At 44.4% G+C, this 17,461-nt stretch overlaps 1 protein-coding gene across 2 annotated transcripts in view; it reads right to left on the bottom strand.

The window, feature by feature from the left end:
• The window catches only part of CLSPN (claspin), a 67,120-nt gene that overhangs the window by 26,563 nt on the left and 23,096 nt on the right, over positions 1–17,461 (bottom strand). The window contains exon 1 of one of the 2 annotated variants that reach the window (XM_027537851.1): positions 1,028–1,192. The exons of the other annotated variant lie outside the window; for it this stretch is intronic. Within the exon in view, the coding sequence (XP_027393652.1) occupies positions 1,028–1,051 (24 nt within the window). The 5' untranslated portion in view covers positions 1,052–1,192. Of the gene's footprint in view, positions 1–1,027; positions 1,193–17,461 lie in introns of those variants that run through there. 2 annotated transcript variants of the gene reach the window in all.

The following is a 17,461-nucleotide window of genomic DNA, read 5'->3' as shown; positions in this document are numbered from 1 at the left end:
TTTTAGCGCCCCGTTAAATTTTGCCCCAGACTGTCTCACTTCAGCCCCAGCTCCAAAAAAGAACACAGATTTGGAAAGATGCTTCTATGCCAATACCGAGAACGATCAGCCAGTCACCGCCCGGAAGGCTTCCAAGACTGGTACCGTCCCTTCTTGGGACCCAGTGCGATGACTTCAGAGGCCTCTTCCAGACCCAGTTTGGAATTCCCTAAGACGGCAACCCACTTCAGTATTCTTGCTTTGAGAATCCCAGGGACAGAGGAGCCTGATGGGCTGCCGTCTATGGGGTCGCACAGAGTTGGACACGACTGAAGCGACTTAGCGGTAGCAGCAGTAGCAAGACTCCAGCCGTCCATTTACAGAGACTTATGCTGCCGCGACTTCCCTGGTGGCTCAGAGGGTAAAGCGTCTGCCTACAATGCGGGAGACCCGGGTTCAATCCCTGGGTCGGGAATATCTCCTGGAGAAGGAAATGGTAACCCACTCCAGTATCTTTCCTGGAAAATCCTATGGACGGAGGAGTCTGGTGGGTTATAGTCCATGGGGTCGCAAAGAGTCGGACATGACTGAGCGACTTCACTTTCTCTTTCCTTATGCTGCCCCGACAGAGGAGCCTGGAGGGTTACGGTCGCATCCTAGCGGTCCGGTTCGGCTGGGTCCTTCCTCTTTGGGGCGCGCTGTTGGAGGAAGCGCTCCCGCCGCCGGAAACGCGCCAAAGGGGCGGGCGGAGCAGGCTGAGCTGGGGCCGGCGGCCGCCTGAGGGCGACGCAAAGCCCGGGTACAGGCTTTGAGGCAAGGGACTGAGGCGAGAGGGACCCAGAGCCGGGGCCGACCGCTGGGTCCCGAGCGCGCGGGGCCCGCGGGTTTATCTCCGCGCGAGTAGAGAAGCCGAGCCGCCGCGGGGCGCGCCGGGAACTGTAGTCCTCCCGCCTCCGCGACCCGCTCCGCCGGCTCGACCCCTGCTCCCCACCAACCCCTCGGCGCCGGGCCCTCGCAGCTACGGATGGAGGCAAGGGCACGAACTCACCTCGGAAACCACTTCACCCGTCATGACCCCGGTCTCCTCAGCGCGCCACTCGGGACGAAACAGGTCCCCAGTTGCCTTACTCGTCAGGACGCGGCCGCTCCCGCCGTCTCCAGCCAGGCAGCGGCGTTCGAGCTTTCGCGCCCAGCCGGAGTGGAGGCCTCGCCCTCGATGATTTGCACCAATCCGGAGGAGACTTTCTACGTGAGACCACGCCCCCATGCTGTCCTACCAATCACGGAACGCCTTCGGCCAGCCCGTTGAATGTAATTTGGGTGAGGTTGGCGGTTTGCTGCTTCTCTTGTCAGCTCAGGCTGGGGGAGCTGGAGGTGTCTTGCCTGACTTGCGGCCAGATCCTCTGGCCTTGCAAGACGATACTGTGCGAGTGGTGGTCTTTGACCTTTGACCTTTACCGTAGCGCGACAGATCGCATCAAGCGCAATTTGAGGAGTGAGCCCTCCAGGCAGAAAGTGAGCCGGAAGCAGATACCTGGGCCATCTGAGGTCGTCCTCCGTGGCGATTTCCTCTAGGACTTTCTTTCTCGGAGCAGCTGGATCCTACTTGCTCCTTCTTGTACTTGGAACACGCCACTGGACATCAGAAAAGTTTTGTGGCTGCTCAAATACCAAAGAATATCCTTGGATAAAGTTTGTAATTTTATTTAAGGTTAATCCGAGTATACAGAAAACACCCACCCATCCCACTCCTATACTCTTTGAACAAGGCAGGTTTAAAAAAAAAAAAAATGTCTGGAGTCAGACTAATCCCAGACAGTTCTAATCCCTTGTCATTGTGCTGGTTACTATTTGCCAGGTCCATTCTGTCTCTTTCGTTATCCTGCTCTATCCAGACAAGACTGACTTCTCCCCACTGCATTATTCGAGCTTCCTTGCTCTCCAGATTCTTGCTGAGTCTCGCTACTGCAAGATATTTACAAGATTACTGTAAGGAAGACATCAGTGCACCAAAAAAGAAAGGTCACAGTTACCTTGCTGACTTCACCAACGATGATCCTATCCACTGATAGGATGAACAACTTGTTTCTATTTTCCCAGGACTATCCCAGTTTTAGCATTGAAAGTACCACCTCCTCAGATCAGATCAGTCGCTCAGTCGTGTCAGACTCTTTGCAACCCCATGAATCACAGCACGCCAGGCCTCCCTGTCCATCACCAACTCCCGGAGTTCACTGAGACTCACTTCCATCGAGTCAGTGATGCCATCCAGCCATCTCATCCTCTGTCGTCCCCTTCTCCTCCTGCCCCCAATCCCTCCCAGCATCAGAGTCTTTTCCAATGAGTCAACTCTTCACATGAGGTGGCCAAAGTACTGGAGTTTCAGCTTTAGCATCATTCCTTCCAAAGAAATCCCAGAGCTGATCTCCTTTAGAATGGACTGGTTGGATCTCCTTGCAGTCCAAGGGACTCTCAAGAGTCTTCTCCAACACCACAGTTCAAAAGCACCAATTCTTGGGCACTGAGCCTTCTTCACAGTCCAATTCTCACATCCATACATGACCACAGGAAAATCCATAGCCTTGACTAGATGGACCTTTGTTGGCAAAGTAATGTCTCTGCTTTTGAATATGCTATCTAGGTTGGTCATAACTTTCCTTCCAAGGAGTAAGCATCCTTTAATTTCATGGCTGCAGTCACCATCTGCAGTGAGTCTAGAGCCCAGAAAAATAAAGTCTGACACTGTTTCCACTGTTTCCCCATCTAGTTCCCATGAAGTGATGGGACTGGATGCCATGATCTTCGTTTTCTGAATGTTGAGCTTTAAGCCAACTTTTTCACTCTCCATTTTCACCTTCATCAAGAGGCTTTTTAGTTCCTCTTCACTTTCTGCCATAAGGGTGGTGTCATCTGCATATCTGAGGTTATTGATATTTCTCCCGGCAATCTTGATTCCAGCTTGTGTTTCTTCCAGTCCAGCATTTCTCATGATGTACTCTGCATATAAGTTAAATAAGCAGGGTGACAATATACAGCCTTGACATACTCCTTTTCCTATTTGGAACCAGTCTGTTGTTCCATGTCCAGTTCTAACTGTTGCTTCCTGATCTGCATACAAATTTCTCAAGAGGCAGGTCAGGTGGTCTGGTATTCCCATCTCTTTCAGAATTTTCCACAGTTTACTGTGATCCACACAGTCAAAGGCTTTGGCATAGTCAATAAAGCAGAAATAGATGTTTTTCTGGAACTCTCTTGCTTTTTCGATGATCCAGCGGATGTTGGCAATTTGATCTCTGGTTCCTCTGCCTTTTCTAAAACCAGCTTGAACATCAGGAAGTTCACGGTTCACATATTGCTGAAGCCTGGCTTGGGGAATTTTGAGCATTACTTTACTAGCGTGTGAGATGAGACCACCTCCTCAGTCCTAGGCAAACCAGGATAGTTACTCACCATATCCACTGGCCTTCTCCTCCAAATTTCCAGCTGTAGCTGGGTTCAGATAAATGTTCATCCTTATTTCATCACCTCCTCACCAGTTTCCAATGAACTTCTGTTCCCACCAATAAGATCCCATCATCCATTCTCTTTTCTGACATCTCAGTCTATCCACCTCTTCATGCACTTTACTATTAACACTTACACTGATGATTCCCAAATATACATCTGGCTTTCCTGGTGGCTCAGTGGTAAAGGATCGCCTGCCAAGCAGGAGATGCAGGTTCAATCCCTGGGTCTGGAAGATACCCTGGAGAAGGAAATGGCAACTCTGCCCAGTGTTCTTGCCTGGCAAATCCCATGGACAGAGGAGCAGAGTGGACTCCAGTCCATGGGGTCTCAAGGAGTTGGATCAGTTGAGTTCAGTTCAGTTCAGTCGCTCAGTCGTGTCCGACTCTTTGCAACCCCATGAATCGCAGCTCCCCAGGCCTCCTTGTCCATCACCAACTCCTGGAGTTCACTCAAACTCACGTCCAAGTCGGTGATGCCATCCAGCCATCTCATTCTCTGTCGTCCCCTTTTCCTCCTGCCCCAATCCCTCCCAGCATCAGAGTCTTTTCCAATGAGTCAACTCTTCACATGAGGTGGCCAAAGTACTGGAGTTTCAGCTTTAGCATCATTCCTTTCAAAGAACACCCAGGACTGATCTCCTTTAGGATGGACTGGTTGGATCTCCTTGCAGTCCAGGGGACTCTCAAGAGTCTTCTCCAACACCACAGTTCAAAAGCATCAATTCTTCGGCACTCAGCTTTCTTCACAGTCCAACTCTCACATCCATACATAACCACAGGAAAAACCATAGCCTTGACTAGATAGACCTTTGTTGGCAAAGTAATGTCTCTGCTTTTCAATATGCTATCTAGGTTGATCATAAATTTCCTTCCGAGGAGTAAGCGTCTTTTAATTTCATGGCTGCAGTCACCATCTGCAGTGAGTTTGGAGCCCAGAAAAATAAAGTCTGACACTGTTTCCACTGTTTCCCCATCTAGTTCCCATGAAGTGATGGGACCCAATGCCATGATTTTAGTTTTCTGAATGTTGAGCTTTAAGCCAACTTTTGCACTCTCCTCTTTCACCTTCATCAAGAGGCTTTTGAGTTCCTCTTCACTTTCTGCCATAAGGGTGGTGTCATCTGCATATCTGAGGTTATTGATATTTCTCCCGGCAATCTTGATTCCAGCTTGTGTTTCTTTCAGCCCAGCGTTTCTCATGATGTACTCTGCACATAAGTTAAATAAGCAGGGTGACAATATACAGCCTTGACGTACTCCTTTTCCTATTTGGAACCAGTCTGTTGTTCCATGTCCAGTTCTAACTGTTGCTTCCTGACCTGCATATAGGTTTCTCAAGAGGCAGGTCAGGTGGCCTGGTATTCCCCTCTCTTGAAGAATTTTCCACAGTTTATTGTGATCCACACAGTCAAAGGCTTTGGCATAGTCATTAAAGCAGAAATAGATGCTTTTCTGGAACTCTCTTGCTTTTTTGATGATCCAGCGAGTGTTGGCAGTTTGATCTCTGGTTCCTCTGCCTTTTCTAAAACCAGCTTGAACATCTGAAAGTTCACAGTTCACATATTGCTGAGGCCTGGCTTGGAGAATTTTGAGCATTACTTTACTAGCGTGTGAGATGAGTGCAATTGTGCAGTAGTTTGAGCATTCTTTGGCATTGCCTTTCTTTGGGATTGGAATGAAAACTGACCTTTTCCAGTCCTGTGGCCACTGCTGAGTTTTCCAAATTTGCTGACGTATTGAGTGCGGCACTTTCACAGCATCATCTTTCAGGATTTGAAATAGCTCAACTGGAATTCCATCACCTCCACTAGCTTTGTTCATAGTGATGCTTTCTAAGGGCCACTTGACTTCACGTTCCAAGATATCTGGCTCTAGGTGAGTGATCACACCATTGTGATTATCTTGGTCGTGAAGATCTTTTTTGTACAGTTCTTCTGTGTATTCTTGCCACCTCTTCTTAATATCTTCTGCTTCTGTTAGGTCCATACCGTTTCTGTCCTTTATCGAGCCCATCTTTGCATGAAATGTTCCCTTTGTATCTCTAATTTTCTTGAAGAGATCTCTAGTCTTTCCCAATCTATATGCAGGAGTGGGATACAACTTAGCAATTAAACAACAACAAATATATATCTACACACTCTTTCCTCATATATGGAGGGCTAACATTTATTGGGGGTTTACTTGAGACAGAAAGTTACAAGAATTTTGCAAATATTATCTTACTTAATCTTTAGAGTAATGTGAGGTAATAATATATTTCCATTTTAGCGTATGAGGAAACTAAACCTTCGAAAGCTTAGTAAATGCTGGAGTCAACATTCACATCCTGCTCAGTCTGACTCCAGAGCTCACACTCCTCAGAGGGACCTTGCTTGCACACCCTCTGCATTCTCCCACCATCCTCTGTGCCAGTTTCCTGGACAGCACTTAGCTCCGCTTGAAGTTTTGTCTATTTGTATATTGTTACTTCAAAGGGACAAGCACTTTTTTTTTAACACCACATTCTCCGTATTCTAAAATAGTCATTCTCAAACTTGAGCATGTGTCAAAATGACCTGAAGGGCCCCTAAAAACAGACTTTTGGACTCCATTCCCAGAATTTCTGGTTTATTATGTCTCATGTGAGGCCCAAGAATTTGCATTTCTAACAAGTTCCCAGATCAGATCAGATCAGATCAGTCGCTCAGTCGTGTCCGACTCTTTGCAACCCCATGAATCGCAGCACGCCAGGCCTCCCTGTCCATCACCAACTCCCGGAGTTCACTCAGACTCACGTCCATTGAATCAGTGATGCCATCCAGCCATCTCATCCTCTGTTGTCCCCTTCTCCTCCTGCCCCCAATCTCTCCCAGCATCAGAGTCTTTTCCAGTGAGTCAACTCTTCACATGAGGTGGCCAAAGTACTGGAGTTTCAGCTTCAGCATCATTCCTTCCAAAGAAATCCCAGGGCTGATCTCCTTCAGAATGGACTGGTTGGATCTCCTTGCAGTCCAAGGGACTCCCACGTAATGCTAATTCAGCTGGTATGGCGACCATACTTTGAGAACAAATGGCTTAGAACATACCTGAATATGGTAGAGAAATCAATCAATATTTATTAAACTAATTAACTCAGTCACTTGACAACTCTATTCTTTTTTTTTGGCTGCACTGGATCTTCGCTGCTGCTCGAGGACTTTCTTTTAGTTGCTGCGAGCAGGGGCTACTCTGTAGCTACAAAGTGCCATCTTCTCACTGCAGTGGTTTCTCTAGCAGAGCATGGGCTCTGGGGCTCCAGTTCAGTAGTTGTGGTGCATGGGCTTAGTTGTCCTGTGGCATGTGGAATCTTCCTAGGCCAGGGATTGAGCCTGTGTCCCCTGCCTTGGCAGGCAGATTCTTAACCACTGGAACACCAGGGAAGTGTATTATTCTTGAACTCCCTCTGGGGAGTGAATAAATGGGATGATACTCCTGATATTAGCATTTTCAGAACAAATTAGCATTTTCCTTTCTTTAGAAAACAGGTCTTCAGTCACCTGGGAAACCAAGAGAGCTCTGGTTTGGAAAAGAGGTGGAAGGATTGAGGTAGCTAGGGGAAAGTTTTTATTCTGTATATTAACCTGTGCCAAGCTAAAGCTCTATATTTGAAATTAGCATCTATATTCTCAATTTTGGTGGGAATGTAGCACCATAATCCAAGTCACCAATTCAGAAATCTGAAAGTCACCTCAACTTTTCTCTGTCTCTTGATTCTCAAGGTTAACCATCCAACAGGCTCTGTCTGTGTTAACTTTGCAGGGATTATACTGAACCTATCCTAGAAATTTGTCACCCTGCTTATTTAACTTATATGCAGAGTACATCATGAGAAATGCCAGGCTGGATGAAGCACAAGCTGGAATCAAGATTGCCAGGAGAAGTATCAATAACCTCGGATATACAGATGATACCACCCTTATGGCAGAAAGTGAGGAGGAACAAAAGAACCTCTTGATGAAAGTGAAAGAGGAGAGTGAAAAAGCTGGCTTAAAACTCAACATTCAGAAAACTAAGATCATGGCATCCATCCCATCACTTCACAGAAAACAGATGGGGAAACAATGGAAACAGTGACAAACTTTATTTTCTTGGGCCCCCAAATCACTGTGCATGGTGGCTGCAGCCATGAAATTAAAAGATGTTTGCTCCTTGGAAGAAAAGCAATGACAAACCTGGACAGTGTATTAAAAATCAGAGACATTACTTTGCCAACAAATGTCTATGTAGTCAAAACTATGGCTTTTCCAGTAGTCATGTATGGATGTGAGAGCTGGACAATAAAAAAGACTGAATGCCAAAGAATTGATGCTTTTGAACTATGGTGCTGGAGAAAACACTCGAGAGTCCCTTGGACTGCAAGGTGATCAAACCAGTTCATCCTAAAGGAAATCAGTCCTGAATATTCATTGGCAGAACTGATGCTGAAGCTGCAGTTCCAATACTTTGGCCGTGTGATGTGAAGAGCCAACTCATTGGAAAAGACCCTGATGCTGGGGAAGTTTGAAGGCAGGAGGAGAAGGGGACGACAGAGGATGAGATAGTTGGATGGCATCACTGACTCAATGGACATAAGTTTGAGGAATCTCTGGGAGATGATGATGGACAGAGAAGCCTGGCAGTCCATGGGGTTACAGAGAGTCTGACACGACTGAGCAACTGAACAATAAATCCTATAAATGGCTTTGTGATCTTAGGTAATTCATTTAGCTTCTTGGAGCCTTGTTTTCCTTATTTGTAATTAGAAAACATTGGATTAGATCATTATTCTTAAATGAGTTTCATTGGTAGGGCACCTGGAAGTAAGGTACTCTACAGGAAATACTTTGCTATACTGACACTTATTTTGGTTGTATAAATTGGGAAATTTTTCACTAGTAGGATCTATAATTATATCACACAAAGTCAATATAAACAGTAATTATGAAAACATAAGCCATGTAATTTACCACTGTTCAGCCTGTTCCAAAGTTCCATTTACGTATGGGCTTCCTAGGTGGCGCTAGTTGTAAAGAACCTGCTTGCCAATGCAGGAGACATAAGGGATGCTACTTCGATCCCTGGGTCAGGAAGATCCCCTGGAGCAGGAAATGGCAACCCACAAAACCAAGTATCCCATGGGCAGAGGCGCCTGGTGGGCTACAATCCATAGGATCCCAAAGAGTTGGATACAACTGAAGTGACTTAGCACGCACGCAGACAAACAAAAGCAGATTCCAAAGACTCACAAAAGTTTGGAGGGAGAAAGTTAATTAAATTATATCTTTACTTCATCTTTTCTGCAAATTGAGTCTACCATGCTAAGTTTTTAGTACTCTTGTTCTGGGGTTAAAAGTGTGAGAACTGCTTCTTTTCCCTTTCACTTTTCACTTTAATGCATGGAGAAGGAAATGGCACCCCACTCCAGTACTTTTGCCTGGAAAATCCCATGGACGGAGGAGCCTGTAGGCTGCAGTCCATGGGGTCGCTAAGAGTCGGACACGACTGAGCGACTTCACTTTCACTTCTCACTTTCATGCATTGGAGAAGGAAATGGCAACCCACTCCAGTGTTCTTGGCTGGAGAATCCCAGGGACAAGGGAGCCTGGTGGGCTGCCGTCTATGGGGTTATACAGAGTCAGACATGACTGAAGCGACTTAGCAGCAGCAGCCGCAGAAGCGACTTAGCAGCAGCAGCAGGACGCTAGTAAATCTTCATCCCTGGAGATGTACTGCCACCATGTGGCAGGGATTGGTCATGTCAGTCCATCTATGACCTGTAGCCACTTGATCCTAACCATGTCCCCCCAACCATTTTTTTCATTTTATAATTATTCAACGAGCTGTTTATACTTTCTTTTGGAATAGTGAAATAATTAGAACTCCCAAAATCTGCTTTCAAAAATAATTTTGTACTATAATTCCACATAAGGCTGTTTTTCTTGCTTAATGTCGTGTTCCTTGACCTTTACAAATGGCACAAGACCTAACACATAGTGAAGGCTTAATAAATCATTGTTGATTGAATGATTAAAATACAGCTAAATAAACAAAACTGGAAAATAGCAGGGCCTCTTTCCAAAGCATAACAGCATACACAACATCAGCTATTTGTATGCAGTAGTTCCTTTACTGTAACTTTTGGCGAGCTAAAATACCTATCAAATATTCATCCACTCCTTCAACAAATCTTAAGCCCCTATTTAAGCCTATGCTAGACACAGAAAATATAAAGATAAATAAGACACAGTCTTGTTCTCGGAGAGTTTCCCATTGCTGGTGGAAGACAAGCAAATAAACAGGCATGTGTAATAAAATAATAATAGAAGTAAATAGGCATGTGTAAGACAAGTAGCTGTGGGGGCCCGATTTTGTCTGGGGCAATTCAGGGGGAGATGACTCCTGAACTGAGTTTCAAAGATGGATTGGAATTCTCCTGGCTGGCACAGGGAGGAGAAGGCATTCCAGGTATGTGTAGGGGCTTGATAAAGCATGTTGTGTTGGGGAACTGAAAGTAGGTCAGTGCAACTAGAGCACAGGGTGTGTGTTTGAGGGAGGGGGAGGGATGGCCGGAAAGGAAGGCAGAAAGTTAAACAGGGAATAAAAAGGCTGGAGTGCTGTGCTTAGACTTCAGCTTTTAGGCGGTATGAACTGGGCAGCTGGTGAGGGTGGGGGTTTGTTAAGAAAGAGTGCAACATGGTTAGATACATGCTTGAGAAAGATTATTCTGGCAGCATATGAAGGATGGATTGGAAGAGGATTAAACTGTAGGCAGGAAGACCAGTTGCCTAGGTGGGAGATTATAGGGACCTGAACTAGGTCAATGGTAGTAACAATTGAGAGGAGGAGATGGATTGAGAGAAAAAGGCAGATTTGACAGGGCTTGATGATTAACACTGAGGGGCGAGGGACGGTAGAGTCAGTGTAAGACTAGTGACTGTCCGGTTTCTGGATTGCTGAGTGACAGAATAGGGTGCCGGTCACCAGAATTGAGAATATGGGCCACTGATTGCAAGTACACACTCACTTTAGCTTGGCACAAGTTAATATGTGGAAGAAAAGACTTCCCCTTCCTAGCTCACCCAGTCTGCCCTTTATTCAAACTGGAGCTCTGCCTCAGCTCTTCTGGTGACTTAAGACGTATTCCCCCAGGCTTAGGTCCTTATCTCCTTTCTAGTTTTAAACTTCTCTATCTGTGCAGCATCCAAAACCTTAACGCAGTAGCTTTTAGTATTCCATTTGTATATTTTTCCTCTTCAGTTTCCTTTTCCTTTCTAGCTACTGAACCAGGAAAAATGTATGAGAAATTCCTCTGCCCTGTTTTATTCAACTCCATCTGCCCCCCTCTGCTTTTATGCTTCAGTTTTTGTAGAAACCCAAGCATTTTTACAACCCAGCCCTCCTCTAAGCTTTACAGAGACTCAGTGGCCTGTGGTGTGAGTAGTGCTTGTTTAGATAGAAGCATCCTCAGCACTTAGTCAACCCATCAACGTAGATTTGGAGGAAGAGGACTCCATCAAAGAAGGACAAAAGGAGTCTGCTCCACTGCTGCTTCCTATTACATTTCAGCACCTGCTTATGGGCAGGCTAGTGCCTGACCTTCTTCCAACATTCCAGATAATTCAAGGGTACCTAGAAGGGCAGAGTCTTATAGGAATATAGTAACTTCTTCAAGAACAACATAATTGGACTGGGGAAGAACACTTCCTAAGACAAGAGGTTGTACTGGACAGACAAAACTATATTGGCCCACTGTAGACCCAAAGGATGGTCTTACTATTGATATTCAACCAGAGGATTGATCATGGTTGTCACAAGGACCCTGCCCCCACTGGAATTCAGTGAGTAGGGCCAAAGTTGCTGAATGTCAGTGAGAAACACTGAAACAAGCCAAGAGGAAGAAGGAGAGCATTTTAGGTGGGGAAAATGAAATAGATAAAGGCATGGAGACAGAAGTGATGATAGGATTTTCAGAGAATGATTCCACTCGTGACTTCATGATGATGGAATGGAAGGTAGGGAATAAAATGTCAAGGTTGTTAAATTCATTAAAGAGTTAACAGAGCATCTCTTTGGAGCTTGGGTATCTACTAGATACATGGGATATTCAGAGAGAACAAGATAAGGTTCTTCCTTTGAGGATAAAACACATACATGAATAAATAAATAATAGAGCAGATTGTGATGAGTGCTCAGGAAAGATATGAGATTTGTGCTCTGGAAGCAAGATCACAGCAGACCTTGAATATGAAGCATGGAACTTTAGACATGATATAGTGCATTCTTCACTCCACAAACGTATTGAACTCTTGATAGACTGTTAGAATAATCACAGCCCTTTGTGCTCTCTCTTTTTCAGTGTGATTTTCCTGAACCTCTCTTCTCATTCTTGATCTCTTGAACCTGAGATGTCCTTATTACGTGCATTGATCAACAGAATCTAGTGAAGTAACATTATATAGATAGCATCTGAGGCTAAACCTTAAGAAACTTTGCAGTTTTCACTTCTATAATATTAGGATAGTGGTCCCCAACCTTTTTGGCATCAGGGAATGGTTTTGTGGAAGACATTTTTTCCACAGATGGGGGGGCAGGGGACGGTTTTGAGATGATTCAAGTGTATTACATTTATTGTGTACTTTATTTCAATTATTATTGTTGTTCAGTTGGTAAGCCATGTCCAACTCTTTACGACCCTTTGGACTGCAGCACACTAGGCTTCCTTGTCCTTCACTATCTTCCAGAGTTTCCTCAGACTCATGTCCATTGAGTCAGTGATGCCATCCAACTGTCTTATCTCTGTCGCCTGCTCCTCCTGCCTTCACTCTTTCCCAGCATCAGGGTCTTTTCCAATGAGTCAGCTCTTCACATCAGGTGGCCAAAGCATTGGAGCTTCAGCTTCAGCATCAGTCCTTCCAATGAATATTCAGAGTTTATTTCCTTTAGGATGGACTGGTTGGATCTCCTTACTGTCCAACATTACATTGTGATATATAATGTAATAATTATACAACTTATCATAATGCAGAATCAGTGGGACCTGATGATAACCTGCATTTGCAGCTGCTCCGAATGCTAGCATCACTGTCTCAGCTTCGCTTCAGATCATCAGGCATTAGATTCTTATAAGGAGCATGCAACCTAGATCCCTCACATGTGCAGTTCACAGTAGGGTTTGCATTCCAATGAGAATCTATTGCCACCACTAATCTGACTGGAAGTGGAGCTCACGTAATGTGAGTGATGGGGAGTAGCGGTAAATACAGATACATCTTCACACACTGGGCCTCCACTTACCTCCTGCTGTGTGGCCTACTTCCTAACAGGCCACAAACTAGTACCAGTCTGTGGCCTGGGACTTTGGGGACCCCTGTCTTAGAACACTGCTGCCACCATTTAAGAAACACACGATATCTTGTTATGTGCCACATAGAGGAGAATCAAGGAACTTCAGCAAACAGCTAACCACTAGATTTGCCATCTTGGGCCACCCAGTACCATGGAACTTCCAGATGAATGCAACCATGTGAGTGACCAAAGGTTAGATGAACAGAAGAATTGACCAACTAAAGTCCAGTGAAATTACAGAATAATAGGCAAATAAACAAGTCACTATACTTTAGTATGGTTTGCTACACAGCAGAAGACAAAACAAGCTTTTACCATAGGTCAGGCATAGAGAGTATCAGTTCAGTCTCTCAGTCGTGTCTGACTCTGCGACCCCATGGACTGCAGCATGCCAGGCTTCCCTGTCCATCACCAGCTCCCAGAGCTTATTCAAACTCATGTCCATCACTTCAGTGATGCCATCCAACCATCTGATCTTCTGTCGTCCCCTTCTCCTCCCACTTATCTTTCCCAGCATCAGGGTCTTTTCCAACGACTCGTTCCAAAGAACGAGTCAGTTCTTTGCATCAGGTGGCCAAAGTATTTGAGTTTCTGCCTCAGCATCAGTTCTTCCAATGAATATTCAGGACTGATTTCCTTTATGATTGACTAGTTGGATCTTCTTTCTGTCCAAGGGACTCTCAAGAGTCTTCTCCAACACCACAGTTCAAAAGCATCAATTCTTCAGTGCTCAGCTTTCATTATAGTCCAACTCTCACATCCATACATGACTACTGGAAAAACCACAGCTTTGATTCAACAGACCTTTGCTGGTAAAGTAATGTCTCTGATTTTTAATATGCTGTCTAGGTTGGTCATAGCTTTCCTTCCAAGGAGCAAGCATCTTTTAATTTCATGGCTGCAGTTTCTTGTCTTATGGAGATTATATTCTTTATAGATGAAGATAGACAATAGCAAATAAGTAAATACATATATAATATCAGAAAGTGATAAGGGTTTTGGAAAAAAATAAAGGACATAAGGAATGACAGGGTGGACCCCAAATTGCCAAAGCACTCTTGAGAAAGAAGGAAAAAGCTTAAGGCATCACACTTCCTGATTTCAAACTATAATACAAAGCTATGACAGTCAAAACTGTATGTTATTGCCATAAAATCAGACATTTAGATCATTGAAACAGAATGGTAAGCCCAGAAATAAACCCACACATATATGGTCAATTAATTTACAACAAAGGATCTGCAAATACACAATGGGGAAAGGACAGTCTCTTCAATAAATGGTGTTGGTAAAACTGGACACCCATGCAAAAGAACAAAACTGGTCCACTATCTTACACCACACATAAAAAGTTAATTCAAAATGAATAAAAAACTTGATCATAATACATGAAACCTTAAACATCCTAGAAGAAAACATTGGAATGGTTAATTAGTATGTGAAATTCTAATCAGTAGTCCATATTCCAGTAGCAGTTTACAATAAGAACTTCAACTGTCTTTATCTTTAATCAACATTAGAAAGCTGTTAAATAGGGTTAAATGTTAAATCTGTTTTTTTCATGGGTGAAATAAATGGTGTCAAGTGATTTGGCTAGAAGCATTAAATTATATGGGCTTCCCAGGTGGCTCAGTAGGTAAAGAATCCACCTGCAATACAGGTGACACAGGTTTGATCCCTGGATCAGGGAGATCCCCTGGAGGAGGGCATGGCAACCCACTCTAGTATTCTTGCCTGGGAAATCCCATGGACAGAGGAGCCTGGCAGGGTACAGTCCATAGGGTTGCAAAGAATCAGACACGACTGAAGTGACTGAGCATGCATGCACGTATTGTGTTACACAGGCACCTCCACTCTTGCTTGACCAACATACAAGAATCTAGTAATCCTAGCAACTAGCTTCTGCAGAGTGATGTTATGGGCTAGGACCTAGTTTGTCTTTTTCTCCCCATTAGTGAAGGATCCTGTTACCTGCATCTGACTAGCAGTCTAGATGAATCCTGCTGATAAAATGTTGTCTTATTTACTTACAGTTAAGCTGAGTGCCGAAGAATTGATGCTTTTGAACTGTGGTGTTGGAGAAGACTCTTGAGAGTCCCTTGGACTGCAAGGAGATCCAACCAGTCCATTCTAAAGGAGATCAGCCCTGGGATTTCTTTGGAAGGAATGATGCTAAAGCTGAAACTCCAGTACTTTGGCCACCTCATGCGAAGATCCGACTCATTGGAAAAGACTCTGATGCTGGGAGGGATTGGGAGCAAGAGGAGAAGGGGATGACAGAGGATGAGATGGCTGGATGGCATCACTGACTGGATGGACATGAGTCTGAGTGAACTCCAGGAGTTGGTGATGGACAGGGAGGCCTGGTGTGCTGTGATTCATGGGGTCGAAAAGAGGTGGACACGACTGAGCGACTGAACTGAACTGAACTGAACCTTTCATGCAAGGTACTTGGCAAAATGTATAAAAAGATCAAGAGCTGGGACCTCACTGAGCTTGCAAGTTGTATGACTGGTTTTGCCTGCCTGTTAAGAAATATTTTGAGCATGTGGCAGATTTCCATCTGAGACTTGATTTCATTGTAACACACCACTTGGTAGTAAGGTTTTGAGAAAGAACATGTGGCCCATCTCTCACTGTTGGAGGCTGCTGATATCTGCCCCTCACCCCTGCAATAACAACAATCCAAAATGCCACTCAATAATTAATAAAGAAATGTTCATTAATATAATAAAATTAATAAATGAGCATGTTGGCTTGAATCAGTTTGTGACAGATGATTTGCCTAAGATCACATAGCAAATTGATTCCTCCACCATGAAATGCCAAACAAAACCCCACAGTACCAAAGAGAAGCCAACAAATGTTGAGTCAAGGAAGACCATGCAGGGTTTTTAGGAAGTTCAGCTTGTTGCCATCAGGAGAATAGATTGGGAAGGGAAACAACAGCACCAGTGAGGAGACTGTTGTTACATAGCCCAGGTGAGGCAAGAGCCAGAGGTGCAACATGGTGCCATGGAACAAGCCCAGACTCGCATCAGAGAGATCTTCCTTTGTTCACAGGCTGGCCCTGCCACTTATTGGCCGTGTAACTGTGGGGAAGTCACTTCTTTTTTCTCAGGTTCAATTTTGCCCAAACAAACTCCATTAAAATGAGATAGTATATGGTAAGACCCCTAACACACGGACTGGCATGTGGTAGGCATTAAATAAACGCTAATTCCTTTCACCATCATTAAACCATGGAGTGGAATGATAGAATAACTGCAGAAAGACTAGTCTAAGCCTAAAACAAGTGCTTGGAGAAGGCGATGGCACCCCATTCCAGTACTCTTGCCTGGAAAATCCCATGGACGGAGGAGCCTGGTAGGCTGCAGTCCATGGGGTCGCAGAGTTGGACACGACTGAGCAACTTCACTTTCACTTCTCACTTTCATGCATTGGAAAAGGAAATGGCAACCCACTCCAGTGTTCTTGCCTGGAGAATCCCAGGGACAGGGGAGCCTGGTGGGCTGCCGTCTATGGGGTCGCACAGAGCTGGACACGACTGAAGCGACTTAGCAGCAGCAGCAGCAGCAGCAAAACAAGTGCTTAACCGCTTGCCTGTCACCAAACATTAGATGTAGAATTGGGACTAGAAATTCCTGAGAAATAAAGAAATATTTTATTTCCTAAAGAAATGAAGAAGTCTGCTTTCAGACCATAGACTTAGATAATAAATTTATGGTTGCCAGGGAAAAGGATAGAGGGACGGCATAGTTAGGGAGTTTGGGATGGACATGTATACACTGCTGTATTTAAAATGGGTAACCAACAAGGACCTACTGTATAGCACATGGAACTCTGCTCAGTGTTATGTGGCAGCCTGGAGGGGAGTTAGGGGAGAATGGATACATGTATAGCTGAGTTTCTTCATTGTTCACCTGGAACTATCACAACATCATTAATAGGCTATACCCCAATACAAAATAAAAACTAAAAAAAAGATGTCTGCTTTCAAAGAGCTTCTAGTCAGTATTTTATTGCTGTCTATTAATGCTTTAGCTTCTCCCCTTTCAACTACTACTAGCTCTCCAAATATTGTGATACTAGATTCTACTACTATTTTTTAGAAAGAACTGATGTGCCAGGCACTAGACTAGACCCTTCCTACGCATTGTTTAATCAACAAACAAACCTACAATGCTTGTATTATTATCATCCCTGTTTTTATAGATGGAAACTAAGACCCAGAGAAGGAAGGAGGGCTTATGCAGGATCACATAGTTACTTAACAGCATAGCTAGAATTTGACTCTAGTCCCTCTAATTCCAAGTCCAGTGCTTTCCCCACAGCTCCAGGATGTTTCTTTCTTGTATTTACACATGCTTGATCTTGATATCTTATTAAAAGTCAGATATCAACTCTGTTAGAAATGCCAAGTTTTTAAGAGGCTATTAGATATATTTCCAATATAAGGATATGTATTTGATTAATAAGCCCAGATACTACCAGTAACACTTAACTAAATCACCAAATGAGATGTCCGGCACAGCAAGGCTGTAAGTTTTTCTTCGTGTGGAAACAAATGAGATTTACACATTATGATCATTAATTAGGATTTGGCTATCACACCCCCTCTGCCTTTTCTTACA

The sequence above is a fragment of the Bos indicus x Bos taurus genome, chromosome 3 (assembly GCF_003369695.1).
Source record: "Bos indicus x Bos taurus breed Angus x Brahman F1 hybrid chromosome 3, Bos_hybrid_MaternalHap_v2.0, whole genome shotgun sequence".
In the NCBI taxonomy this organism is placed as follows: domain Eukaryota; kingdom Metazoa; phylum Chordata; class Mammalia; order Artiodactyla; family Bovidae; genus Bos; species Bos indicus x Bos taurus.
The sequence above is the reverse complement of the archived record's forward strand: the minus strand, read 5'-3'. Positions and strand labels throughout refer to the sequence as shown.